This window comes from Lathamus discolor, chromosome 3, assembly GCF_037157495.1.
Source record: "Lathamus discolor isolate bLatDis1 chromosome 3, bLatDis1.hap1, whole genome shotgun sequence".
NCBI classification, from domain to species: domain Eukaryota; kingdom Metazoa; phylum Chordata; class Aves; order Psittaciformes; family Psittacidae; genus Lathamus; species Lathamus discolor.
The window spans coordinates 84,414,091-84,441,353 of record NC_088886.1 but is presented as its reverse complement, the minus strand read 5'-3'; the positions used below and the strand labels follow the sequence as shown (position 1 = coordinate 84,441,353).

Genomic DNA, 27,263 nt, shown 5'->3' with positions numbered 1-27,263 from the left:
ATATGGCATCTCATGTTTGCAACTGATTTATATAATTTAATGATATCAAGTGGATCATTTCTGTGGGATGGTGCTCCACACTGAAAGCCACTTGACACATGATAACTAATAGTCTACATTGTTTCATGCCAGAATAAAAAGTTGAAGATTTTAAACTGCAACATAACTGCTAAAAAGCAAGTAAGAAATTGTTAACTTCTCTACCTATCTGTAGAGTTCCTCCATCCATCATTTTTCCCAGGGAAGTATAAAAGTGAAACAAATTTAACAGGAAAGTTTTATCACCATTTCACATTTAAAAAATACTGGATTCTGTGGACTGTTACAGGTCACAAGCCCACACGTCCTTACTTCTTGCAGGAGAGTATTAGCCTCCCAAAAAATAAAAGCAAACCCACTATTCAATTGAAGAGTATCACTTGATTACTTGTTACAACAAAGCAAGGACAAATACCATATATATGCATTTTATTTTAGTTCTTCTTTTATGGTTTAGATTTGGTAACTCAAATTTGCTGACAACAGTTTCCAAAATTTTGTATTTCAGATTGGCTTTTTCAAAAGGCAATACAAACAAGTCCCTCAAGACAAGAGCAGAAGAGACAGCTGGAGTTTCACAAGTGGGAACAAAGATGGCTAAGATGGGAAATAAACATTTGATTTTAAAATGAAGACTTTCAGATTCAAGTTAATTTGCAGGAGAAACATCAGAAACAAGAAATTGGTCTTGAGCTTACTCGCTCTTACAAAATGTGTTTTGTTTCCTTGAACTCTATGGAGGACTATACCTCAGAGCACTCTTGCTTTTCTAATATGAAAACGTTAAACCAATTTGTTTTGAAGTCTTACAGTAATATTTGAAATGCCATATATCTATCTGGTTTCAAACAGACAGAAGAACACTAAAGTTAAAGAGAAGAATTACTTACCAGAAAGAAGAATTTCTAGAAGGTAATAACATTTTGCTAGTCCTGGAAAATAAGATCTCAGACACATTAGCACAAGTTATTCTATTAATTTTAAAGCCTCAGTATTTTTTTTAATTAGCCATTCAAAAAGAAATCCTCTTGTATCTTGCTTTGGCAGTTTTACAAGGGTAAATTAGCTTAAAACAATAAAAGGACTGCAAGTAGAGCAGAAGGATGTAGGAAACAGCTATTGGAAGCTGTCTTGGGCTTGGAACCTCATAAGCTTTTTGGCTTCACAGGCACAGCCATAACACTGCAGAGACTTAGACACCCAGGCAAGGCACAATCGGGAAGATCAAAGGCAGTCTAGAGCAGGGAATTCTGTGGGGTAGCCTGGAGATGCAGCACAGAATCCTCTCTCAGTGTTAGAAAGAGATTTGTATCGGAGATTGTAATTTGTAGCCGTTTTTCACATGGTACTTGCAAGCATGACAGAATTACTTGTTCCGTCCTTTCCTCAGGTATTGCTGCCATGATGTTTTGGACTTCTCCAATGAAATATTTCTATGTGGGTTTTTTTAAAGCAAGTATTTATTTCTATTTATTTGAAGATTTTTCTATAGTACTTAGCATAGTAGTATTTAGTATTGGCATTCTTCTGGGACCTGGGAGAAAAAAAGTCACCCTCACACGATGACAGAACAGAACCACATACCAAAAGTACTCCAAAGGCCAACCTTACTGTGCCAAATTTTATCTTTAGATGTGCCAACTAAAAGTACTTAATAAGGAACCCACTTGGAGAGCTACCTTGGGTTCCTGTGATGTTGTCAGATAAATACCTTCCAAACAGGCATCCTCAGGAGCCACTCGGCAGAAAGGCAAATGACTGAATTCAATGACATGGTTCAAAGCACTGCTCTGCTACTACAGGAAGTTTCTTCAGGTAGATAAGTTTGCACTGCCACCTAGCTTTGGTGAAATAGTACAATCCAGGGGAAAAGAAAAAATGTTACTTTGCTCCCCCAGTACAGCTTCAGAATGTACAACTTCTTCAGTAACTGAGTCTATTCCAGCAGCCGGATGCAATAGTGCCTTTCTTGGCATGCCTGTGATGTCTTTCTGAACTGCAAGGAAAATTGAATGTAGTATGTACATACACTTTGAAGCTACACCATCATACAGGACTTAGCCTGAGACTCAAAAGCAGCACAGAGTGCCTTTAACAAGCACTTCTGCTAATAGGGTGTTTGGTGCCATAAAAGCCACATCATCCACAGATTCTAAAGGTATTTGGGACCATTTTGTAATTTCCTTTCACTTCATTTGATGCCAAAGATGTGGATCTCTCTCTAAAGTAAATTTATTCTCTAAAATCTTCTGCAGTGTAAGGACAAATGAATGTGCATATATTTTTTACAAAAATCAAAATAAAGTATGTGAAGAATTAAATGTTTTCTTGCATGTCTATGAAAATATATGGAAAATGCCTCTCTTCCAAATGGCTTTGGTGAATTTTTGCGCTTTAACCAAAATATCTCTGAACAGAAATTAGTTTGATATTACAGCATATTGTGAAAACTATACCTCAAGTACTGGAAGAAGCATTAACATTCTTTTTAATGCAAACAACATAAAGAAGTGAACTTAAAGCATTTTATTTATGTGAACTATTTCAAAGATATGCAAGTACATGTGATAATGTTGCCTTGGAAATTATATGCTTCCTATTCAGATTTACATGTTAATAATAAAATGTTGGCTGCCTGTTCTAAGGATAGGAAGCAAATTTCAGTTAGCTTTTATAAACCAGGTTGACAAAAAATGAATGTACCATGTTCTGATAGTAGGGAGATTATAAAAAACCCACTCAATTTCTTTTTATTAAAAAGAACCCAAACAAGTTAACCACATGAATGCTGTTTCTTCTGGAATTTCAGTTATTTTATTGATTTTCAGTTATGTAATAACAGTTAAAGTACTACATGTAGCTGGAATCTTTCTTGAGCAACTTTGGGAAGTTTAGTTTTAATTACCTTAGTGCTAAAAATATTTGATGTACTATAGTATTAATTATAGTAGTTTAACTGACGAGTACTCACTGCGACTCAGGCAACTGGTGTAAACTGAAATGAGGGGCTCCAACTGGACATGAGGAAAACCACTTTCCTCCCAAGGACAGATAGGCATCAGAACAGGGGAGCAGAGACATTGTCATCTCCATCCTTGGAGGTTTTACTGCCAGATGTGATGAAGCCCTGTAACCAGATATGCTCTCAATGCTGGACCTGCCCAGGTCAAGCCCAAAAGAATGCCATGACTCTTGATCCTACTCTGGAGGTGCCAACTTCCATGCAAAGAAGAGAACTAGGTGCAAGGATCCTCTAATTACCTAGGAAGTAAACATTTGACTGTCTATGAATTTGGCTCTTACTATTGGCCAGGTTTGTCCACAGAAACAGCATGAGATTTCCAACAAGAAAGAGCTTGCTCTTGGGAGGCACAAAACCATCTGCAGTACTTTGTCTTGCATATGTATCAGAGGTAAGGATTTTTCACAAGTAGTATTTGAAATCAAATGAAATAGCCATAGATCCCAGGTAAAGGCTTATTTCCCTTGATTTAACAGAATCTTAAAGGACTGGATTTCACATTATAGTTGACTGCTGACTGAAAAAAGAGCTTAAAGCAACTCATTCTTGGCTCAAGACAATGCAGCTTTCATACCATTGTCATCTGGCTTCTGAACAATTTGTAGACAAATGAGCAGGGAAATGTTTGTTATCCCACTGGTTCAGCAGACAGACAGACTTACTTATTCATATGCTACTTTCTGTAATCTTACAGAAATCCAGTTCCCAGAAAGAGTATCATCCGAAGTTACTGGCATCTCAAATAATTGTATTAAAAATTTAATAAGTTACAAATCCCCATAAAAATTATAAGGAAATTATAAAAATTTAAGTCAACTCTTAAGTTACTTATCATAACTTTATTCTCAGCAGCAGCAAAAAGACCACCACCCCAACACCCTATGCTGAATATCATTTTGGTTCTAGGAAAGAGAAAATACTTTTAAATATTTAGTTTGTACAACGAGTAGTCTTCAAAATACATTTCAACAAGTGAAAAGCATATAAAATATGAGCATATTCTTTTGCATTACTGTCTGACTAGAAACTACTTGAAAGCAAATACATTAAGGCAACGTTAAAAATTCTAACTAGAAATGGAAGTACTCAGTTTAAAAATATAAACAAATCTATATTTTGACACTGTTCCTCAGCAGGAGCTGGTACCATACATCCACTCCCTAGCTCTATTTGAGCTGAGTTACCTGACAACATGAATAGCAGCAGCAGACTTTAAAGTATCTCACATGAAATTTATTACAAAATCTAAAATTATTTTAAAGGAAAAAAAAGGAAAAAATACACTTTATTCTAACGGGCACTTCTCAAACCCTAAATTTTAAAATAGACCAAATATAACCATTTTTTTTCTTGTTAACAGTTTCTTTATAGATAAATACAACCTGTTAAAAATATAAAACGAGATAAAAATTTAAAACTAGAAATATTACAAACATCCCAGTTAAGCTTCTGCTACAACAGCTGAATTCAGTGAGTGATTGGGACCTTGTAAAGCTGTGTATAGAAGTGTGAATAGGATGCTTTAATGCAGAACTTGCAGTCTGTCCCTTCTATATGCAATTGCACATTGCTTGGGAACTTTCCAGGTCATCAGTGTTGACTCCATAGAGATTAATAAGTTGAGGATGCAGCCTGTGAAGTGAGGAAGTCAAATATCAATTTTTGTTAATTTTTGAGATGGGAATGCCACTTTTGGGGGCTAAGGGAACAGAGAACAAATATGTAGGGATCTGCTGCACAGAATAAAATGAACTGCATTTTGACAATTCTTATAAGGTCATCTTTTGAAGTATTTATTACATATTCTATAACATGATCTGCCTTTTATTTTGCATACCAGGCTGTTACTCTGAGCTCTGTGCCTCCAGCTAATCCTATGGGCACTGCACCAGAATGACCCACCACCCATTTAATTCCACTGATAATCCTCCTAGTTCCCTATGTATTCATAGTGTCTGTTTTAGATCCTAGATATGGAGGAGACTATTCTCAAGCAGCACTAAGTTTTCCACAACTGAACAATGACACATTTTTATTAACCTTACACACACTGCTTTTCAAGCAGGAATCCTTATCCCAAAATAAGCTCCTTCTAGGAGTCACAGACCTTTATATCCATCTGTTCTTTTCTAAGAAACAGAAGGGTAAAGTATGTGGCAGAAAGAAGTGGAGCTGGAAGCCGATGAAGCACCAGAAAGGAGAGGCCAGGTGGGTTCTAATAAACCTTTCCAAAACCAGGCATGAGACAACAGGGCAGAGGCCAAAACAATGGCAAAAGGGACACTGTGCAGTGCACAATGGTACTACTCTTAACAGAATTTACACCAACTAATTTTAGTGTTATCCTTATTATATACAGATGTATAACATCTATATACAAGATTGCAGTACTAATCTGTTACATGTATACAGTCCATAAACATAATACTTAGCCTTACCGAACATGAATTTGTGATGACTCTTTCATTAAGTCTCCATCTATATTCCAAAGGTAGTTTCCTTCTGCAGAAGCAGCATTCAAATATGTATTTTCTTTGGCATCAAGCCCACTTTTAACCTGCGGTTGTACTTTTACTTCTTGAACCGTGTAGGTCTCAACAAAAGGAAAATTGAACTAAACCAAACACAGATACATATTAAATGAAGATGAAAGATACAGGTGGTATCTTAGCAACAAACTGGATTACTTGAAATGAGAAAGCTTGCCTTTTCTTCTTTTTGGACTTAAGTAAATGGAAATGCTTAACTCTAGCTTTGACCACATGAGGCATTATGTATTCCAGCTAGCATTTATAGATTAACATGCTATTTTTATCCTAAATAATGCCTCAGAAAAAAATGGTAGTGTTCCATTTGCATTCCTATATTGGACTTTCTCAATCTGTAGGTGAGGTGGTACATTTTGCACATAGTAAAATAGCACATGCTTTCAGGAGATATGAAAAGCCAAAGTGGATCTTTTCTGTTCTTCATTACCCATATTCCTGTCTTAAACAAGGCTAGTTAGAATTCTAGTAAATGGTCATCTTCAGTTTAAAGGAGGCTCCACATTGCCTTAGCTAATTTCTAATTACAAAAGGCAGAGAAAAAAGGAAATTCTTCCTCCAAAAGCATAGCCAGAAATCATAAACTGTTTCCTAAATGCAGCTATTAGTGCTGTCACATGAAATTGCCATCCACCTCTCCCCCAAACTCTGTGTCTGTTGATGAATTCAAACATAAACCTTAGTTTTTTGTCTCTTAAGTAAATGGAAACACTTAACTCCAGCTTGTAAAAGGGAATAATCCTGAAACATCTGAACAAGTACCAGTGTGCTAAGGCTATACACCAAGTCTTAAGGACAGCAATAAGATACTGTGGATGCTTTCTTTTTCTCTTCATAGACAGAATAATGATCACTATTGAAATGCAGTTTATGCCAACATTCATAACTGAATGGAATGCTTATTGCTAAAAATGGTCTTAATCCACTGCTACTAGCATAGCATGCAGTGATCTACTGAAATTATGACCTTCACCTGTTTCTGACAAAGAGTTGCATGATGCCTCCCCCAGACTGCATCCTTGATCTCTGTACTATACAAAACTTGAACACAGCATGCATTTCCTTTATTCTGGTGAAAGGGCTTTACACCCATAAACTATGGTACAACATAAATACAATTTAAACCACAACAGATGGGCTGAAATAGGCTAATCGGTATTAGTCCAGTGATTTAAAAAGAAAAAAATCCAACAAAAAACCCACACAGATAAAAAGGGGGCTAATGTATTCTGACAGGAAGCTAAGTCTCCTTATGAGGATGCTAACATTAACTCTTGCAGCATGTCTGTCTTCACGATTAACTGTTCTTTTTATAATCCCCAGAAAGAAATTAACAGTACCTGATTTTTTACGCTGGCATATCTTTTGAGATGCTTTACAAACTCTGTTCGAGAAGTATTTTGTACAACAATAAGAGCCATGCTTCCATTATTCAACCTGAAAAACAAACCAATTTATGTCCCAAAAGAAAACTCTTTAATTCAGAAGTTTAATAGGTTAATTAGTCTCAATGTTTTTCAAATCTTTTGCCACCTCCCTCCAGATCAATACAAACTATGCAATTAACATTATATAGTATCCATATATTTATAACATACACTGTACTAAAATTGTACTCCCTTATCAATACCCTTAATTTATTGACTCTAATACAAATAATTTACTACCCCTTATTTTATCCTCAACAGGTGGTTTTAAACATTGGGGTTCACAAATTTATCTTTTCACTTTTCTCTCCAGCAAAGTAGAATGGTTACCATAAATGCTATGAGACAGAGCTTTACCATAAAGCCATTCCCGTTACGCATGCAAGCCCATCCCCATCACACAGCCCACTGCATATGGGTTCATTCACCTCCTCCATTAAGACTCATGCTGCCCTAACAAAGATCCTGATCTTCAACTATGCCACTATTCAAACTCTGTTAGCAGCTCCCAGTACAGTTCTACTTATGCATTTCACAAAGCGCATAAAAGTTATAACTAAGGGAATTTTGTACAAGATATACCAGTCACATACTAGAGTTTAACCAACAGGAGACCCTACAGTGCAGACTCAATGGTCCTAGGCATCCAGGCACCACTGACATTTTAGCACCTTTGAGAATCTGGGTCAGACAATGAGGTAGTAAGAATTCACAGATTCCTTAATGCAAGTGTACCTTATCTCAGAAGCTAACAACCTGAATCCCAATGCAATCATGCCTAAGTCCCATTTAATTTATAGAGACAATTCAATGTTCAACAAGAGCATCAAATGAACATGACAATCACTGCTGAGATTGTGTTCTGTAAAGAGAAGATGTATTTCATATCTTCTGAATATGCATGCATACATATATATTTATTTATTCATTCAGCATGTATGCTTGGAAAATGTGTTAAGAATATCTTACAAAACAATGCTGCCAGCCTACCACCCCAGATCTCTCCCCACTGAACATCAGGAATGCTCTCAGACCCTGCCACAGCACAATCCAGGAAGATAGTTTGTACCTAACTATGGAATCAGTCACCTGGCACAGCATTACTTTGCTGATTTAGGAAACAGCAATGGCAAAATTGAAAAAGTTGCCCCCTTATCGTATTTGCTGCAATAGTAGGGCACAGGACGCTACTGGGCAATGCATTTTGCACTATGGCCTTTTATCTTCAGGAGGTGACTAAAAAGTGTCATTAATTCCTTTGCAAGTCCAACCTGCAGCAAAGCACAACACCTATGCTGTAAGAAACAAATGTCCCACACGGCTTACACAGTGCAGACACTTAAACATATCTTGAAATGTTTCTGCAAATTTAGACTAGTGTTAACTAGAGTTACAGCCAAAGCTTTCATTCCACTTCAAGTGCCTTCACACAGCAAAATTTTTTCCTCTTGGAGAAAACAGCACAGAGTGGAGAAACCTAGCTGAGTTTAGCTGATGCTTTCATAATGGGTCGTGAGTCTTAACAATTAGTGCAACATTCAAGATGCTATTCACTATGAGAAGTGAAGCACCAGTATGAAGAGTCTACTCTTCCTACCCTACTGGCTGACTGCACTCCTAAGATTATTGTTTTAAAGAGAGCGGAAAAAGAATCCACTGAGAGCAAAAAAGGAGAATCCACAGAGCAACTACACTGGGAGAAACAGGCTCAGACAAACCTGCAATAACTGCATGGAGTTGTCATAAAATTCCCTGTCACTGAGAAACAGGTGCCAGAACAGATGGAAAGAGAAAGTGAAGCTAAAAAAGAATAGTTTCACAGAATCACAGAATTATTAGGGTTAGAAGGGACCTCTGGAGATCATATAGTCCAACCCCCCTATCAAGGCAGGGCCACCTAGAGCAGGTGAAACTGTTGGGTTTAACAAGAAAAAGAACCAGTTTCTCATCAGTTTCTACAGACAAATGTGTAGTAAAAGAACCAGTTTCTGCTGGCTGGTATGTAATATACTAAATGGTGAATGAAGAAAGTTACTAGGAGAGGACAGCATCAGAGTACTGTCTTGAGGCTTAGCAGGATTCCTGTAGCAGAGAAAACTTCTCAATAGGAGTTTCATCGAAACCACTTGTTCCTACATTGTTTTCAGGAAGTCAAATTCTGCCAGATCAGCCAGTCTTTGTGAAGAAAAAAATTTAAGGCACATCTATTTTCACCTCATGATGACCAACTGAAACAAACCAGACTCATTTCAGCAACCTGGCCGAGTGCTGTGGGCTTTGTTTTGTTTTTTAATAGATAGACACACATATATAAAAAGACAAGTTTCTGCATTCTTTTTGAGGGAGCATATTATATTTCATTTTGTAACTTCAAAGTTCATACTTGCTATTCTGTTTAATGGTCAACTGGATACATCACGTACAAATATTTATCACCTGCATAACTGTTTTGATCACCACAAAGTATACTCTTGACAATGAGCTAATGGCAAAATGAGTCAATGTCGACAACCAGATTACACAACTCGGTTGTTTCCCAAAATCTTACACATAGAAACAGCATTTCCCACGTTCAGGGGATATTCAAAAAAACACATGACAAGTGTGAATTTCAGTTCTTCATACCAGGGGAAAGATTCCTATTTTATTTCTGCTGGCTCTAAAGCAGAAGATGAGGGCCACCTTTATATTTGGAAAAAATAAAGAATGAAGTTTCTACATATAACCAAATCCTATGACAGATGAGTGCTCCATGACTACTACTCAAGTCAGACTTGCCAACTAATTTAATCACAGCAATTATCCACTTGTTATTCTAGTTAGACTGCTTGACCTTATTTGCCGGATCCAAAAACTGATTACAATTCCTGGGATTATAGAGTCTGCTGCAGTCCATGCTCCCTCCCCCCAATCCAGAGGGGACACAGACTACCTAAATACAGGCCTGTATTCTCAGAAAAGCCAAGGTCTTAAGGTAAGATGTCAGAATTTATAGACATGACTAATTCTCTAAACCCCTACTGACCTCGTATTAGGTGCCAAGCCTCTTGGTGCCATTGAACACAGACAAGGGATTGCCATAATGCTCACATTCAGGAAGTGACCCTGAATTTTGTGCCATTGATCCTTGCTACCTAAATATAACAGAGTAATTCTACATTACTCCAGTTTAAACAGCCACAGTTCACTTTTAAATAACTAAAAAAGCCAAAACTCACCCTTCTTTTTAATTTTCTCTCTCTTCTTTCTAAAAGAGTGAAAAAACATAGGTAAAATAATTTGAAGTCTTTTTAGCACATTTAAACAACATCTACTTTAGAAAAGAGTGATATTAATGGAACTGAAAAAAACAGTAATACTGACTGGAAGACTTTGTAGGGAACATTTTACAAAGTGTATGAGCCTGCAGTTCACAAAAAGTTTTGTGTGTTTAAGGTTATTTTACCTGATGATCGAATTTGAACAAAACTAAGAATTTGTACAGTTTCATCTTCGAAGACACACTTTTGCAGCTTTGGAATTGTTTGACTCTGTTTTACTTACTTGTCATTCTCAAGAGAGTCTTCCTGAGGAACTTGTAGAGGTAGAAATGATAATTCACATTCCTCTGGCCTAGAAAAGTATCGATAGTTACTAACATGACAACCAATATTCTGAGTGCTAGACAGACTTTTATCCAAGTTAAGATAATTTTAACGAGATGCTGAATATGCAGAATTTATCTCCTCTTTTAATTTGTAAGAGGGTTATACATCACATCTGAGTTAAATCTGTCGCAAGTAAGACAGCTAAATACTGCTGTCTGTATTTTTACCACATTAATTATTACATTTTCTTCAAGAAAATGAGAAATGCTAGAAAAATAACAGCTCATGGCATACTTGAGATCTGCCAGTGTTTTTATGAAAGCAAAATCCTTCCGTTGATTGGAGGGCATCCAACGGTGTTTCTCAGCCAAAGCCAAAGTCCTTGCACCAAAACCAAACATAGCTGAGAACCCAAACCGCAACAGCTTGGTTGGCGTACTGAAAGTACAGACATCTACTGGTTGAATGTGTCCTAAAATATACAGATAAGGATCAGAAATGAGAAACTGCATTGGTATTTCAAACAAAATACAACTTATTTCCTTTTCACCTAATTTAGCCACAAGAGAAAACTCCAGACTTTTCTCTCTTTAGGAATTCAAGTTTTACTAATAGAAACCAGAATCAGTCTAGATACAGATAAAGCAGTCATTTCAGAGAACAAATTTCAAATGCTTCAAAATGAATTTTCACTGAAACCTTTTTAACATCTACTTCACACTGCAAAGGGTCTGATGCTTAATTCTACTCAGAATTTCAACAATCAGTATCAAAGAAAATATAATATTTCTACATAAATATTTGCAATCATTTCACCAAAAATTTGTAATGGCCAAACAGTGTACCGTGGGAGATATGGGAACGCTTTCATATAAGGTTTACATGTATTAATGTTTACAGTTATATAATTTACACATCTAATTCTGTGCAAGGTAGGGCACATACATTTCTTCTGTAATAGAACCTGGGTGGTTTCTATTAGACTGATTGTCTCTGATTAAAAAAAGACAGGTTTGCATTTTACTTAAAAGGCTTGTGTATCACTGTCTAAGAGCAAAGGCTCTTCCACTGCTGACTGCAATGTCTAGAAAATAAATACTCAAGATGGACCCTCCCATTTTTCTCTTCTTTCATTTGGAATTCTTTTATCTGCTTTGAGAGGGATGTTAACATTGCTCAATGTAGTATTTGCTATTCCCTAAGACCTGAAAATAAGGCTTGCACGAGCAAATTCATTTTTCCTTTTAGCATAATTACATTTTCACATTCAGAAAGCTATTAATTGTGCAGACCAAATGGCCAGCGATGCAATTTTTTTCCACTACTAAAGCTTTCTTATAGAAACTTAGTATATAAAAGAAATACACATGAAGCCAAAAAGATGAAATATACTTTCTCAGAAATATGAGAATACTTTCTTGAAAAGCCCAGTCTTAACAACTTCTTCGAGAGAAGAATTGTATATTTTCCTATTGTCTTCAGCAGGTACATTAAAGTAAAATAATCAAGTGATTATGCAACATATTGCATAACAACACACAGATAACACTATCAAGTCTGGAAAAGGTTACTTTTTGCATTAAAAGAACATCAGTAAGAGGGTATGAATGCCAAAATCAGACATTATTCCATGGCAGATTTTAGTTACCAGGAGATGAGGTCCACAATCCTTATTACTGAACTATAGACAAAGAATCATAACAGTTCCAGTACACTACAAATCAAGATAGAATCATTTGCATTTTAAAATACAGTTTTCAGTGATACAGCATAATGCTATGTCTTTATTAAACAACTCACGGCGTTCTAAATGCTGCTTTATTATTGAAAATTTGATTATGTGTATATTTACCCATTATAATATGCAACGTTGCAGTCACTGCATGCTTAATACCATGGAGAGTATGAGCCAAAATATTAGTAGTACCTGTAAAAGTGAAAACAAACTGTTGTAAAAAATAAGAGATGTTGTGTATATTTTTTCCTGTTACTCAGCATCTTTTGAGTTAAGAAACTAAGACATTTACTGCACTTTCAAAATAAGAAACCCTTACTCTTGGTAACAGCAGAAATGCTGAATAGTACAAATTAAAAACATTGAAACTCCCAGAGGTCTATCAAAATCATCTCTGCATATTCATTCATAAATGTTATAAAGAGGGTTTGTTTTTTTTTAACTAGCTCCTTAAAAATCACTTCTTCTATACTTAAATGCTCTACCGAGCAATGCCCTATTTATCTAATAAAATATATTCGGAAAGATTTTTAGGTTGTAAAAATAATGTACTACTCAGCCGGTACATTTGCCAGACAAATTTCTACTGGATCTAGTCTAAGGCACCTACTATGCCTCTTGGAGGCTACATTTTAGTTTCTTAGAAACAATAGTGAAAGAATAACTGGGAAATGTATGTCAGTATTTCACAGAGCACCTGTTACACCCTTAATGCTCCTCAGTCTCCGAAGGTAATTCTGAATATTCAGAACCTCACGGGAAATCTTCATACCATCAGAGAGAACAGCTCTGAGTAATGCTCTCAGGGTTCCTTCTTTGTAAAGGAAACAAGTGAGGTACATCTATCAAGATTACAGATATAAAACATTCCCTGAAGATTACATCTCCAGTGGTGCATGGAAGAAATCAAGTTACATACAGTTTTATTCTTTGAACAATTTGAAAAGAAATGTAATTTTATTCACATATTTCTCAGAATTTTATAGGTGAATATACTTTAATTTCTTCTTCCTTTTCCTATAAAAGTATTAAAATCCAGCATACTGGGATTATGAAGTGCTTTAAAAGAATAATAAACTGACAACTTCAAAAGCTAAAGCTAAAAGCTTTTTTCCTCCCAAAAGAAAGTCTCTCTAGATACACTAACAGGAAGTCCAGTTTATTAAGAATATCGCAATCTCAATAATTTATACCCAACAACTCAACTAAAAGCAATTTGAACTTTCATTTCTGCGCAACACCCATAAAAAAGGCAAAGCTGCAGCTCTACATACCATTTACCATACAAAATAGTCAGGTTTTTAATTCAAGGAACATAAAATACAGTTCTATATGGAAAATTTGGGCACATAAAAATTAGGTTTGACCTAAATAGCAGTTCTTCACAGAATAATACAAGTACCAGCCCAACAGAACTTCATGTTTGTATTACTTATGAGATTTAACATCTAGATCTAACTAATTCTGCTTATTCAGTGAAGCTAGCTAAAGTAGTAGCTCAAAAGTACTCTTGTATTTCTTCTGATCAATTTTCTGTAACTCTTATCAACTCTTACAGGTAACCTCTCCCAAACAAAGGAAATCAGACACACAAGCAGCAGATCTTTACAGATCATGAAAATTTTGTGTATTTCCTGTAAACTGACAATAGGAAAGTTGTTGTTCTGAAAAGCAATGTATATGTAAAAACTTATATATAAAAAAATAGATAGATAAATTTATATATAAAAAACAGATATATAAATTTATCTATATAAATATATATTTATTCTTTTTTCTTGTCACTGAAGATCAAGCTAATAAGAGAGTACAAGCCTTTTCTGTACTTCTGAAGATCAGGCAGGTATGTATTAAAACTGCATTTCCTCACTTAACTAAGAGAAATTTATCGATACAGATGGCAGCAAGATAACAAATGACCGTGGCTGAAGTCAATACCAAGCTTCATACTGACTTTAATGAGAGTTAAATCTCATTCCTACTAAACAGGATAGGCACAAGTAATTGCATCCTTCTCTTAAATCTGTGGAGCTCATTAACATTTGCAGAAGTAAACAAGGCAAAACCCCACCCCTTCATGACTCCTGGGAATACAAATAAAGTGCTGTCTGTGCTCAAAAGCATAAGTGCTACACCCACGTTTCCACAAGTTGAACATCTAGCCCTAGAACAAGCGTGGTTTTGCAACAGCAAGTATTCTCTATGTAAAACTCTTAACACAACAGCATTATGATCCCAATAATGATTCAATAATGTGTCTCATTGCCTAGCTCCTACGCAAGCAGGACGCCATCAAAAAACCAAACAAAACCCTAAACCACCAACACCCCTCCCAAAAACACCCCACCAAACAACAAAACAAACCAACAGCCACCAAGCTTATGAACAGAGTGAAAACAATGGAAGTTATCATACAAAAAACATTCCAATACAAGCTTTGCCGATTTAAGTGGTGACTCCAAAATAATGCTTTTAATGACATTATTCATCTTCTCAAGTAATATTTTTCTCCCTTATGTAAACTCTGAATATTATTTACCCATAACAAGATGGTTCCCTGAACACTATCATGTTATTTGGAGATTAATAACCTCTGTGATGCTCATGTATGGGCATGCACCACCCTGACAGGTTACTAAGTCACATTTTTAGATCTCACTCCAACTACACATTTTATAGGAAAAAGATTTCATCCATGCAACTCCAGCTTCTCTGTCACCAGCATTTTTTAAACAGAAACAAAGAAGATTATTCAAAAAACTACAGTTCTGTTCAAAATATGAACCCATTTTCCTGACATGACAACAATTTCCAACAACCTCCTTCCTACAAAATGTGCAAAAGCATCACAGTAAGGACAAAGTATCTGCAGGTCATGTAAAGCATGACTGATGAAGGTACAAACCAGAAATTGTATAGAAAAAAATCGTCCTTGGAAGTGCAAGCACTTCTGCAGTACAATTAACTTAATTAACCAGACAACATGAATATTCATAAGGCTGTTAATGTCTCCCCCATCCAAACAGATAAATGTGATGTAATGACTTCCTAGTCAAGCGTAGCTAAAATTCTGATGAAAACCACACCAACATTTTGGTTCCTTGCCTGAAATATCACAGAAATTGACAGTCCCTCAGTAATATTTTATTTTTCTGAATTAATTGGAAATTATGAATTTATTTAAATGAACCACTTAGGACCAAAAGGTTCACAGCCATCAGATAAAGACTGTCTCTTGTTCTGTAACAACTGGATAGCTTTTTTAATGTTCTTCCACTTCCCCCTCCCCTTCCTCCCTTTCCCCCTCCACACAGTTCCTTAGCAGTAGTTCCCATAGCAACACACGCTTTTGCTAATGGCCAGCAGTGCCACTGCAGGCTTCCCCACATCTCATCCATTTGATTTGGGCCAGAATAAGGCAGCTCGGTAGAGTATTGTAGTAAAAACACACTCCCCTCTGGACCTTTCTCTTCAGGAGGTAAACTGTTCCAAGAGCAGCTCCTTCCCATCAAGTTGGCTGAAACTTCAAAATGTTGTCTTCACTGCTTATAATAGAGGCTACGACCAGAGCTTAATCCCATAATAAGGCTTCTATTTTTACTCAGCTGGAGAATCCTAATAATTTGGTACAATGGATTTCTGGGCAGGCAAGATGATTAATTGACCGCTGAGTTCCATCTTCATCATGTGCACAAGTATACTTACCCATTTTCCTGACTACTCTTTTGAATGTCAGTAATATGGAAATAAACTATAGATTATTTTTTAAGAACTTGTAAAGGAGTTTCTCATAAATTGTTCTCACCCTCTCTTTTAACAAAGTCTATGGCATTCTGTGTAACAAGCTATACAGTATTCGTTTAGATTCACAAATCCTTTTTGATAATGACATACTTGTCTTAAACTGGAGAGAGTAAGTCCTAATGATGAGGCACAGTGACCTAAGCACACCCAAACAGCACAGAGTCAGTGCTGGAGATTCCATCTCAGCACTGTCAAGATATTCACAACAACTGAACGTAAGTGATGGTTCAATTGCTGTACTAATATTCATTTGCTTCATGTCTTCAAGATTACTGTATCTTTCACCAGACATTTCCAGGGGTCTTTAACCTGAAAAAGCTAGTGTAATCTTGCATATTTAAAAGCAACTAGTCCCTGTCTTAATGCTACTTTTATAAGTACAAAGCAAGTCAAAGCACTTAAAACCTGCTTGCTCCATTGGGAACTGACTTGCTCTTTTTTTTTTTTGACAGAAAACTGCTTACGTGGCTGAGGGAATTTTTTCCTTACTAGCTAAAAACATTTGAGAAATCACATCAAGTAGTCACATTAACAGCCACACCAGAAGGTAGCGTCCATGCAAAACTACCCCTCTTCTTTTAAAGAGAAGTGATTCCTATACCAGTCCAGAATCACCCTACCTGTACTAATTCTAGCTAAGCCTCCCTGCCTGGCCTTAGTCATGCTCTAAGAGCAAATACGAAACCTGTGAGGAGAAGGGACACATACACATACCCCCCCAATCCCCAAACAAAGAAACAACACCACAAGATGCAAGTGTAAGTTAGTAAAGTACCAAGAGGATTTAAAGAGATGCATACACTTTCAGGTCTGGAGGAGAAGACAAAGCTGTTTTATGTGCAGTTTTGTCCTTTTTTTTTTTTTTAACTGTAATCCACAAAATGTATTCCTAGGAGACCATTTAAAAAATAGACCTTAAGCATGAACCTAACTGAAAATCCTGCCCAGGAAACTGGAGAGAAAAGGAAAGCAGCATGGCTTATATTAAGAAAATTCTGGAGTTTTTATTTGGTACCATTTCTGTCAGCAAACAGGGGCAAAACTTGATCTTTGCATGGATCAGCTGAAAATTATTTTACTTTACTTCATCCTGAGCTTCTTCCTTTAGGCAAAGAGCTCATCTGTGCCATTACTATAAATTATCATAATGATTTAAAATCTAGTCATTTGTAATCAATCTAAATCACTAATTTAGGACAGTTATTCAATAGCTCCCTTAAGTAACTGAAGCTTTAGCACCAAGAACAGCTTCTAGCAGCCAAAACTGTAAAACATGCCAGAGGGATTTAAAACAGAAGACTTACAAAATGTAACAGTACCTTTCAGTCTCACCTGCTGGTATTACTCCAAGAGGAACCAGTGCTCTGACAGGCATTGGTATATAGTCTGTGTCTTTTCCAGCATCTATCTGGGCTTTAAGTAGCAAACCATGAGCAACTTCACTGACAGATCCATCTCCACCAACACAAACAACCCTATTAAGAAACAAAAATGCTAAACAGTTCAAAATAAACTCGTCCAGAGCTGAGCAAACAAGTGGAAAGCAGCTATCACACACCATGCACATAATGATACTTCAAATAGCTAAAAAACATTCTTTTCTTAAAGAACAAGATAGGGCTTCACTGTCAGATCAGTGAATGTTAACTAACAAGATAAAAGCATCCTTATTTCTGCTTTCTTCTATCCCAGCAGGAGTAAATATATTTAACAACTTAGAACATATTTCTTACCTTATCACACATTGTGCATGTGAAGTGAGTTAAGCACATGCTCAAGTGCCTCAGTGGAAAAGTTCTTTTAAATCTTGCAATGCTGATCCAGATAAGTATTCCAATGCTTTCTAAATGCCCTTATAATAACTCACCAAATAGTACAATAAAAAGAAAAACACTTGAAAGCAGCTATTTCCACACACTATGTAGGCAGTTGAGGGATTTAGCAAGGTATAAAACCCTAGTGCCAGCAATCCTTTGCATCAAGGTACTTAATCACTGCTTCTGGAGCATGTAATTAAACTCCCACCTGCTGTGGCTATAGAGAGGAATGCATTTGTCTGTAAAAGCTCTGTTACAGCAAACATCTTTCTTTTCTTCTGTTTCTGTTTATCTAAGTAACTGTTTAAGTGATTCTCCAGATTAGCAATGTTTGAAAGTTATATCTTTTTAAGGTAAATGCATTTTAAGGACAAAAATAGTAATAGTACACTCCAAGCATTTACAATACAAGATCGACCTTAGGTGACATATTTTTTCATGTCTATATGAATTCAGTTCTGAAACTATGTCAAATAACCAGATAAAACTGGTAAGCTCTTCATATGCAAATTCTCACTACATTACTAAATGTTTAAATTAAATTATCTCAGCTCCTTTGGCATTTTTCTTCAGCTTGTATTATTATTTCCTAGCTATTTTTTAATTTCTGTACTATTAGGAATGTTTCGTCTATCTATCTAAACACTGCCCATATAAACAAAAAGGTATATAGAAAGTTTGGAGCACATTTTCTTCCAACCTACAGTCATCTCCTGTCTTTTGTCTCATTTCTGTTTAGATTGGTTTACTCCTAGGCTTAAAAGTTACCTTCCACAGCAGCAAAACCAGTTAATCTCTGTAGTCTGATACACTGTACACCTGGAAGGACTTAGGCGGATTGTCCTCTTGCTATTGAAACTTTTGAAAACAGATATTATCTTCTGGTTTTGTGAGGCTGTGTTTGTTGTTACTGAAAATAGATGAAGAGTCTAAGGAATAGAATAAAACTGCTGCTAACTCTATTTTTTATTAATTTAGCATTAATCATCAGGAGTTGCCTTTTCGACTGAAAATAGAGATACCATCAGGGAACAGGGATTCCAAAGCTAATCAGTGAGACCCTGCTATAGATAAGGAGTAGAAAGTCTGAGCAAATAGATTTGACTAAGACCTTGGAGAAGGCTCCTTAGAGGAAGGAACATCTGTCTAGCCATCAGGCTACCGTCAGACACAAGTTCGCAAATCAACAATTCACATGGCCTTCAGTCCTCACCTACCTGGCTTCCAGTTGCTTCTAAGCCTGGGCAAGGCAGATCAGTTCTACGTTAACTCTGCCATATAAAAATAGCACAAAAACTACCTTAGCTCTTACCACCACATACAATGCCTTCCACATCTAAAAAGGTTGAGAAGCACTATTCTATTTTCTAAACAGCGAACTAGGTGACAGACACAGTATTCAACTTGAACAAACCTGGACAGGAAGCAGGGCAAAACAGGAAAGAACTGAAGCCTGCCAAGTCACAAGCAGCACTTCTCAAAGAACAAATAAAATTTCTCAAGACTTAATGGAAATTGTGAAAAGATGTCAGGTGGTTGTTAGATATCTTTTTGTTGCCTGATTTTTTTTTTCATCAGTAGGACAATTTCATTGTTGTGAAGTTCATTTTCAACTCAAACCAGATCCCATAAATTTTCAGGTTTAATTTTCGATAAATGAAAATTGACATTAAAATTTAATTTGGGAAACACTGAGGGAGTTTGGGGGGCCTATAAGATATTTATATCTACGGCAAAAATTCTTAGGCTAGACAGCAATGCAGAAGTCACAAAGGACTTCACAGGAACATAATCAAAAGTACACCATAAGCCTTTAAGCAATTTGAAAAAGAAAATCCCAATTTCAAATAGTCTCTTCCTGCTCTTAAGAATTAGAATTATTGTAAAGATAGTGAAGAAGAGAGAGACTAGTGATGTTTTGCAGCTTTCTTTTTCAAAGTATCAGTTCTTTAGCATAATATGAATGCTGACTTCATCCTAGCAGTATCTGTAGATTTTACTTGAAAATAAAAATTAAGATATCTCTTGGTACATCAGGATAAAGAGCTACCCTTGCAAGTCATCTTCACTATGATCTGAAATCAAAAAGCATCCCAAATTAGCTATTTAATAGGTATTGATGCTGTATTGTGTTCATTGAAAGAGTACATAGATGGAGGCCAAGTTATTTGAGGAGTCATAAAACTAATTTCTCAACCACTTCAGAAATTTCATTTTTGCTTGTAACCTCCAATAATAAAAGCTACTTAATTTCCACATGACAAATAAAAAAAGAGGAAGGAAAACAAACGAACACCACTTATTCAGCTTAGAAAGGACAGGGATCTTTACACCTCAGAAATCCTAGCAGCACATTGACTTAAACATTATTCTTCCAGCTTCTTCTGCTCCTATTTGCCCAAAGTTCTGGCTACTGGAGAGAAGTCTTACAGGGGAAGTACCTCAGTGACTCTACCCAATGATCAAAGATGAAACAACTTAAATAAGACTCAGAGTAGAAGGGGTTTGTGCAAGAAGAAAAAGAAGGCTTTTTCTTCTCTTTCTTCATATCTGCTTCCCAGCATTAACTGATTCCCGAGCTAGCACCTCAAAACACCCATCTTAATTGGAAAGAAATTGTCCTTGGAATCTGGAATACATATATACATTTTTAGATACATTTTCTCACTTAAATCCATGAGTTTCTAGAACTCTAGAACTTCTAGAACTGGTTTCTAGAAACCAGTTGATTAGACTATAAGATACTATTGAAGCCTTCTTGTATGACTCACTGCATATTCCAACAAGAATTGTAAGAATGCCATACGACTTCCACAGTATGCCAGACTATGCCTCCACATTAGTGAATTTTATCATTGAATGATTAATGTAAAAATACTAAGATTGCAGGATTAATCCTCATAGCAAGGTCTTTAAAAACGATCGAACAAGAATTTTCACTGAACTTCAAGGAAGTTTGAATTATTTTTTTTATTGAAAAAAACATTCAAGTTACTTTTAGATAAAATGTTCTCCTTTGAACCATTTCAATAGAGAGAGTGAAACAGAGAGAGTGCCATTCTTGCAGACACAGACACTGACACTTTCATGAAGCACATTTACAAAAGCTTTATGTTTATTTAGCAATACTTATGAATCTAAAATAAATACCTGTTGTCAGTAAGCAATAAAAAACCAAAGCATCTAATAAGAACTGATTTTCTCAGGCTTAATATATATATGTGAAACAGTGTAACTCATCAAATACTTACTAGTTTTGGAATACAAATAAAAGCTAACATGGTAAGGTTTACTAACACTCATTGTCACTGAAAAACTTACCCATCAAATGCTTGGAGTTCACATTCTTTAAGTACTGAGAGAGCATGTCCTTCATATTCAGTTACTGCAGAAAACAACAGTATTTAATTATTAGAAGAGTCAATAAATTTAGGGTATTTTTTTAATTTTTACATAAAGAACATACAGCAGTTCAGATCAGATTATTCTTTTAAATCATTGAACACATTACAAGCATGACAAGGTACATTTTACAGCTATGCTAGCAAAAAGGAAAGACGTATTAAACCTCAGCCACTGTCAGACACATGGCTATTTAATGCATTTAAATTCAGAGAATCAGAGAAAACGTTTGTTGCATCAGAATGCAAGTTTCAGCACTGACACAGTTGCTAAACTTCAGGAAAATGTAAGCACATCCTCAGTTAAGACTGAATTATTTCAGTATCAATCAAATTTAATTGCCTTTGTGCTAGGATATGGAAATTGCTAAATCAAAAATACGAGGAGTTACACACGGAAGTATGAAATCAAGCCAAATACCAGCGACAACAGAATATAACACACACAGGAAGGTGGCACAAGTATACACCAGAGTTCATAGCCTCTGGAGGAAATGAATCTGTCACTCTACATTGATGTCTCCGTGTTTGCTGATACCCTATATAGTACTGTAAATGCCAGCGAAGACAGGATAAACTGGCATACTGCAGATGGCACAGAGCATCATAACTACATTTAGCATTTTCTAGGCCAGCTTTGCCAGAAGAGACAACCCAGCTGCAGCCACCCATCAAAGATTTTTGCTGACTGACATGACACTTGCAGATGGATTTTTTGTGTAAGAATGTGCATCATTATATGCAAAATTACATTAATCTTTCATGCTTGCCTGTCCCTGGTGCTAGCATAGTTCAAGGCTTTGCTCCAGTGTTTCCAAACACTGTTAAAATTATTAGTCTTGGTGTCTAAAACAATCATTCCGTATCTGTACCTGTTATAACAGTATTCCTACGGAGTATTCAAATGCTGCTTACAAGAACTGAAAACCTCTTTCTTTCCCTATATAGACACGCAGAGAGAGAAATCCTTATAGATAGTGAGCGTATATAAAACTTTCTTACAAAAAAGAAAACAAAATTAAAAGTGATAAAATTCTTGCACTTCACACTAAGCAATCTTATATCAACATATAACTTCAAAATCTCCCAGCCAGTGCCATGTGTTTTGGAAATTCTTAGTTGAAACCTAGAATGATTTTGATTATATCACAGGCAGAGAATGATCATTTTGCCACTGAAATACACCTATCACTAAAATAGCTTTCAGGAATTATTTCCAGAATTTCCTTTCCTGCAGGACCTCTTCTGGAAGATCAAAGTGTAATATTTCAGCTATTATACTCAGTTTTGCTTTTACCGATGGGAACCATCCTTTTATCATGATCTGTAAATTGTGAGAAAAACCTGACCAATAAAACCCTTAAGGTTCAATTTTTTTACCACTGATTAAAGGTGAAAGAAACTTCCCATGAAAACCTACAATTATTTAACAGGTAATATGCCTTGTTAAATGAACATGATGACATTTAGAAAGTCATGAGTACATTCTAATTAAAATGGTACAGTAAATAAGATTTTATTTTGCAAAAGAAAACATGACCAGTGGTTTCCTAATGTAATGCACGCACGTTACGTTTAGTAATACAAAATTAATTCACTCAAAGAACAAGGACATGAAAATAAAGAGGACTTGTCTACAGAAAATAATAAAGGCAGATAACCAGATTGATGGTGACTCCATCCTCTTTGCATCTAACAGCTTAAATTTGGAAATTATATAGGACTACTGCAAGGCTTAACAGTGGAGATAATTCCAAGAAAACTAACATTTGACGAGAGAATGAGAGAGGTACACAGCATCTATTTTCAAACACTGTGACAAAGAGGTAATGGAAAATGAAATTTCCAAGAAAAGCTTCCTGAGAACATACAGAAAATTGATCAAGTAGGAAAATAAATTAAACATCCAACACAGGCATAAAACAACCACGCATAAAAAGTTTCCTGCAGGCTTGGCAGCCTTCAGAGGGACACAAAAGTAATTCTGATATCTGGAAATAAGCTTAATGTTTGAACATGTGGTCCTGTTGCAGTTCAGGGGGAGAAGGGGAAAGAAAAAGGGCGCACCAAAAAAACACAAGCCAAAAAACCAAAAAACCCCACACAATGAATTTTGGTAACAGGAAGAAAGAGCTTCTTTACCCATTTGAGAAGGATTCAGATGATGTATTTGGCAAAAGTGTTACCAGAAAAATATTATTTGATGCTTTTTTCAACTATTTCTAACACAACTAAATTTTTTTTTCTCCTTTTTCAAGGACATTTTGTTCCCAACTTGTAAATTCCAGTATGTGTTAAGTTTCAAGCAATAGCATTCTGAAAAAAGGGCACTGACAGTGGACTTCATTTGAACAGTCACACATACTCCAAAACATCATTAACACCTTATCTCCCATAGCCAACAACAAATTAAGGGTTCAGCCCCTACCAAAAGAAAAAGCAACATAGAATTAGTTCAACACTTCAAAATGTAGAACACTTCTATGTGACATGTATAAATACTGGCACTCATGTCACAGGCTAATGTCAATAGGATTAAAACTGCTTATGATAAGAGCAGATTAACTGGTGCGGACACTGGATAAAAAAAAAAATATATTAATGTTACTTACTGTATAGTAAGTTTAAACGAATGTTATTTGGCCAGTTCTTAATCACTCTTTTTGTTTGGGATTCTGCCCTAAAAATGGGGGCATGGGGAAGACTGGTTTTGCCTCAACATCCAGCTTGTAGCTGTGCATAAACAGAAAACTCAAAACTAGGAAGAGAAGTGAGACAAGCTAGCACACTCTGTTGCAGTTACCTTTACTTACTCTTCTTTATTACGTGTAAGATTTTGCAAGGTACCTACATATTTTTAAAACATGTAAACCAAATTATCAGTATTTGCCAGCACTTGTAGGTATAGCAACTGTGGAGCAAGCTTTTGTTGAACTGGATTTCTGGGAGGGTCACTGCTCTTGTCCTAACAGCCATATCCCAGCTGCAGCACTCAAGATTGCCGAACACTTAAAAGATTGTATAAAGACCAGATTTTAAGTATTGCTTAGCCTTAACTACAGTTAAAGTACTGATTTAGTTTAAATTTGCCAATGCCCTCTAACTGCACTGAACACTTAAGAGATCTGTTTATTCCATATAACAAAAATAACCCTAAAAAACAACCACCACAATCCACTCGAAGAACTTTAGTTAATTTTACTGAAATTAATATTTCTCTAGTGTAAAAGAGAATTTGGGAAGAAAAAAATACCAAACAAAACCAAAACCAAAAAAAAACCCCAAAACAACAAAAAAACCCCCCACCAAATTCAAATATATTTGGATAAAAGAAATGCTATTTCAGAACTCACTCATTTATATACATGCCTTTTCACTGCTGTATATCTGTGAGTAGGAGAGACCACCTCCACTTCAAAGTTCTGAATTAAAGTTTATTCCAACAGAAGTTACAATGAAGAATAAGATCAGGCAATCTTGATCTTACAAGAAGCAAGAGCCAGCTATGAAAACATAGGATTGGATAAGAAGACCTCTGTCTTCAAGCACTCCACTGTCAAAGTTGGGGGTTTTTTAGCAACCTATAAGTCTTTCATATGCAGTGGAAGCCACTTCAGATGTTCAAATTTGCTTTAAGATTTTTTTGCACAATGAAATTTAAGCTTTACATATATGTACGTGAGAAGACCAAAAGTAAGCTATCTTCAGTGTAAAAATTGCACAAAAGCCTTCAACTTTCACTCCCTAATACACTTTTGTACATCACTATGTATGCAAGCATTGGCTATGTTTTAGTAACAGCGGGATGCACACTCCACAAAATCCAAAACAGCCATGGGAGATAAAAAACCTGTTCGATTTACTTGAAACAAGGCACTTAGTTTTATTAGAAGATGGTACCAGTGGACAGGACTTTCACTCAGCACCCAGCACCACCACATCCCCTTTTTTTAAATGCATAGGTCTTAATTATTTAGGTCTCTCCTACCACTTAAAGCTGTAGTTTTCTCATTTTGCCTGTAGGAGGAGTGTTAGGCAGCTAATAAGCACAATAGTACTTGGACATTGCCAAAATAACCTTATTTTAAGGATAACCCATTAAATATTTATCTGGCTGAAACCTGAAGCTTCTTTTCAAAATTTAAAAGAAAAAATCTAAAACATAACCTTTAAACTGTTTTTATTCAATTCTGAAATTGTTTTTAAAATGGCTACAAATTATGTTCATAGCCCGTATTAAATTCTATTAATCAGTTTAAAAGACTGTTGATACAGATCTGGTTTATAAGTTCAGCTTTAGGATGCAGGTGACATTACATAGCTAAAATGTAATCATAGACAGGTTAATGATAATGCTGCCTTTAACAGAGTCTAATAAACAAGGTTCTGTTCACAGTAAAGATGAAAGTAACACTAACCAGTAGGAAGGAATAAAATTTTAAACAGGTAGTTTTGTTTAAATAATTGCTTAAAATAGTCATAATTAATTTAACAATATGACAGGCAGTCATCTCCACCTACGGTTTGCTAAGTTCAATTTCTAAGAAGACAGTTCATTATTAATCTATTTACACTATCATCTATGCTTTGCAGGTGAAAAATACATCTGTGAGAATCAAAACTTATATAAAGCTGCTGTCATTCCCTTATCAATTAAGGAAGCTAAGGAATTCTAACACAGAATATTTTTCACACTTATGTGTCTTTAATCTTCAACTGATTTTACTTTAAATTGTGGGCTAAGTAATTAAAAAATGCATAGGTACAGATAATAAAATTAGCAGGATAAATCTCATATACAAACACTTATTGCATTATTGTATCCTCATGCCTAAATCAGATCTGCTTAGAATGATTTTTGGCTTGCAACCTGAACTAGTCATGATGTCACAAGATGTTCAAGGCACAATTGAGGATGAACCCTCTGTCTTATAATTTGCTTAAGCTGGAACTGCTTATTTTGCCAGCCAATTTCAACAGAAATAGGGAAAAGATTTTTTGGTGTTAAAATGTCTTGCACCAGAGTTTACACTTCTCACGGATATGAAATGCATTATCAAAGATTAGCAGTGTACTAAAGGGAATTATAATACTACAGATAAAAAAACAATATTTGGAATACAAAATATTAATATAGTTTCTCTGTAAACCTGGGTGGTTTTGGGACCAAAGCTGATGCAGCGTAAGTTTCAGTCTCTTCACAGAAGGAGGCAGAAGTAATAATCAGATCATTAATATTTTACTGCTTTAAGAAAATCAAATGAAAGAGCAAAAGGGCGAATTCAGGACATAAAGCAGAACTCTGCCAGAAGTTGCGGCTTTAAATTTAAAGCTGCTACAGGGAACCCACTTTCGAGCAGCAGGCAGCATCACAACAACGTTAAAGTTGTACCTTCACATTCTCCTGACACCAAGTCATGCCCATATGCCTCATGAGAATTGCTCTTGTCAGCACAGAACTTAATCACTTAGGCTTCCAGGTCATCCCTGAAACTGAATCAGAATCCAGAAATAATGTGCCCTATGGATAAGCTCCTCTTATGGTGTCAGGCCAATAGATGCTCTCAGAAAAGAAGTAGTATCTAAGGACACGTGTTTTCAGAACACAGGAACAACTCTTAGTAAGCGTATAAAAGACTGTCAGACATTACACAATAATATCTTTTTATAGATTGAATGCTTTAAGAAAAGCACAGAAAATATACTACTAGTATTGATAACTATAGGGGAAAACTATCCAATAACAGATTTAACAAAACATTTTTTGACCAAATAAAAATGTATTATATTACAGTTCCAAATGCAGTACTTGCAGGCAAAGCCAAGAAGGATTAGCAGTAAATTCAAATTGTCTTGCACACTTAAGTACTAGTTTCCCAAGAGAT

General features: G+C 35.8%; 2 protein-coding genes across 6 annotated transcripts in view; one reads left to right on the top strand and one right to left on the bottom strand.

Moving 5' to 3' along the window:
- Positions 1-2,816, top strand: part of ITGA4 (integrin subunit alpha 4) — a 37,900-nt gene extending 35,084 nt beyond the window's left edge. Inside the window, exons 28-29 of one of the 2 annotated variants that reach the window (XR_010610679.1) lie at positions 548-951; positions 1,430-2,816. Coding sequence is in view for 1 of the 2 variants with exons in the window: in XM_065670191.1 (XP_065526263.1) it covers positions 548-640 (93 nt within the window). In the remaining variant the exon portion in view is untranslated. Of the gene's footprint in view, positions 1-547 lie in introns of both variants that reach the window. The other variant, XM_065670191.1, reaches the window with a different exon arrangement.
- A 1,069-nt stretch (positions 2,817-3,885) lies between these two features.
- CERKL (ceramide kinase like) overlaps positions 3,886-27,263 on the bottom strand; it is a 56,090-nt gene continuing 32,712 nt past the window's right edge. For all 4 annotated transcript variants that reach the window (XM_065670193.1, XM_065670194.1, XM_065670196.1 and 1 more), the window contains 10 exons: positions 21,299-21,362; positions 17,493-17,635; positions 12,474-12,548; positions 10,916-11,093; positions 10,578-10,646; positions 10,253-10,281; positions 10,060-10,168; positions 6,948-7,044; positions 5,500-5,675; positions 3,886-4,693 (listed from right to left, as the gene is read on the bottom strand). In XM_065670193.1, the coding sequence (XP_065526265.1) occupies positions 4,612-4,693; positions 5,500-5,675; positions 6,948-7,044; positions 10,060-10,168; positions 10,253-10,281; positions 10,578-10,646; positions 10,916-11,093; positions 12,474-12,548; positions 17,493-17,635; positions 21,299-21,362 (1,022 nt within the window). In that variant the 3' untranslated portion in view covers positions 3,886-4,611. The remainder of the gene's footprint in view (positions 4,694-5,499; positions 5,676-6,947; positions 7,045-10,059; positions 10,169-10,252; positions 10,282-10,577; positions 10,647-10,915; positions 11,094-12,473; positions 12,549-17,492; positions 17,636-21,298; positions 21,363-27,263) is intronic.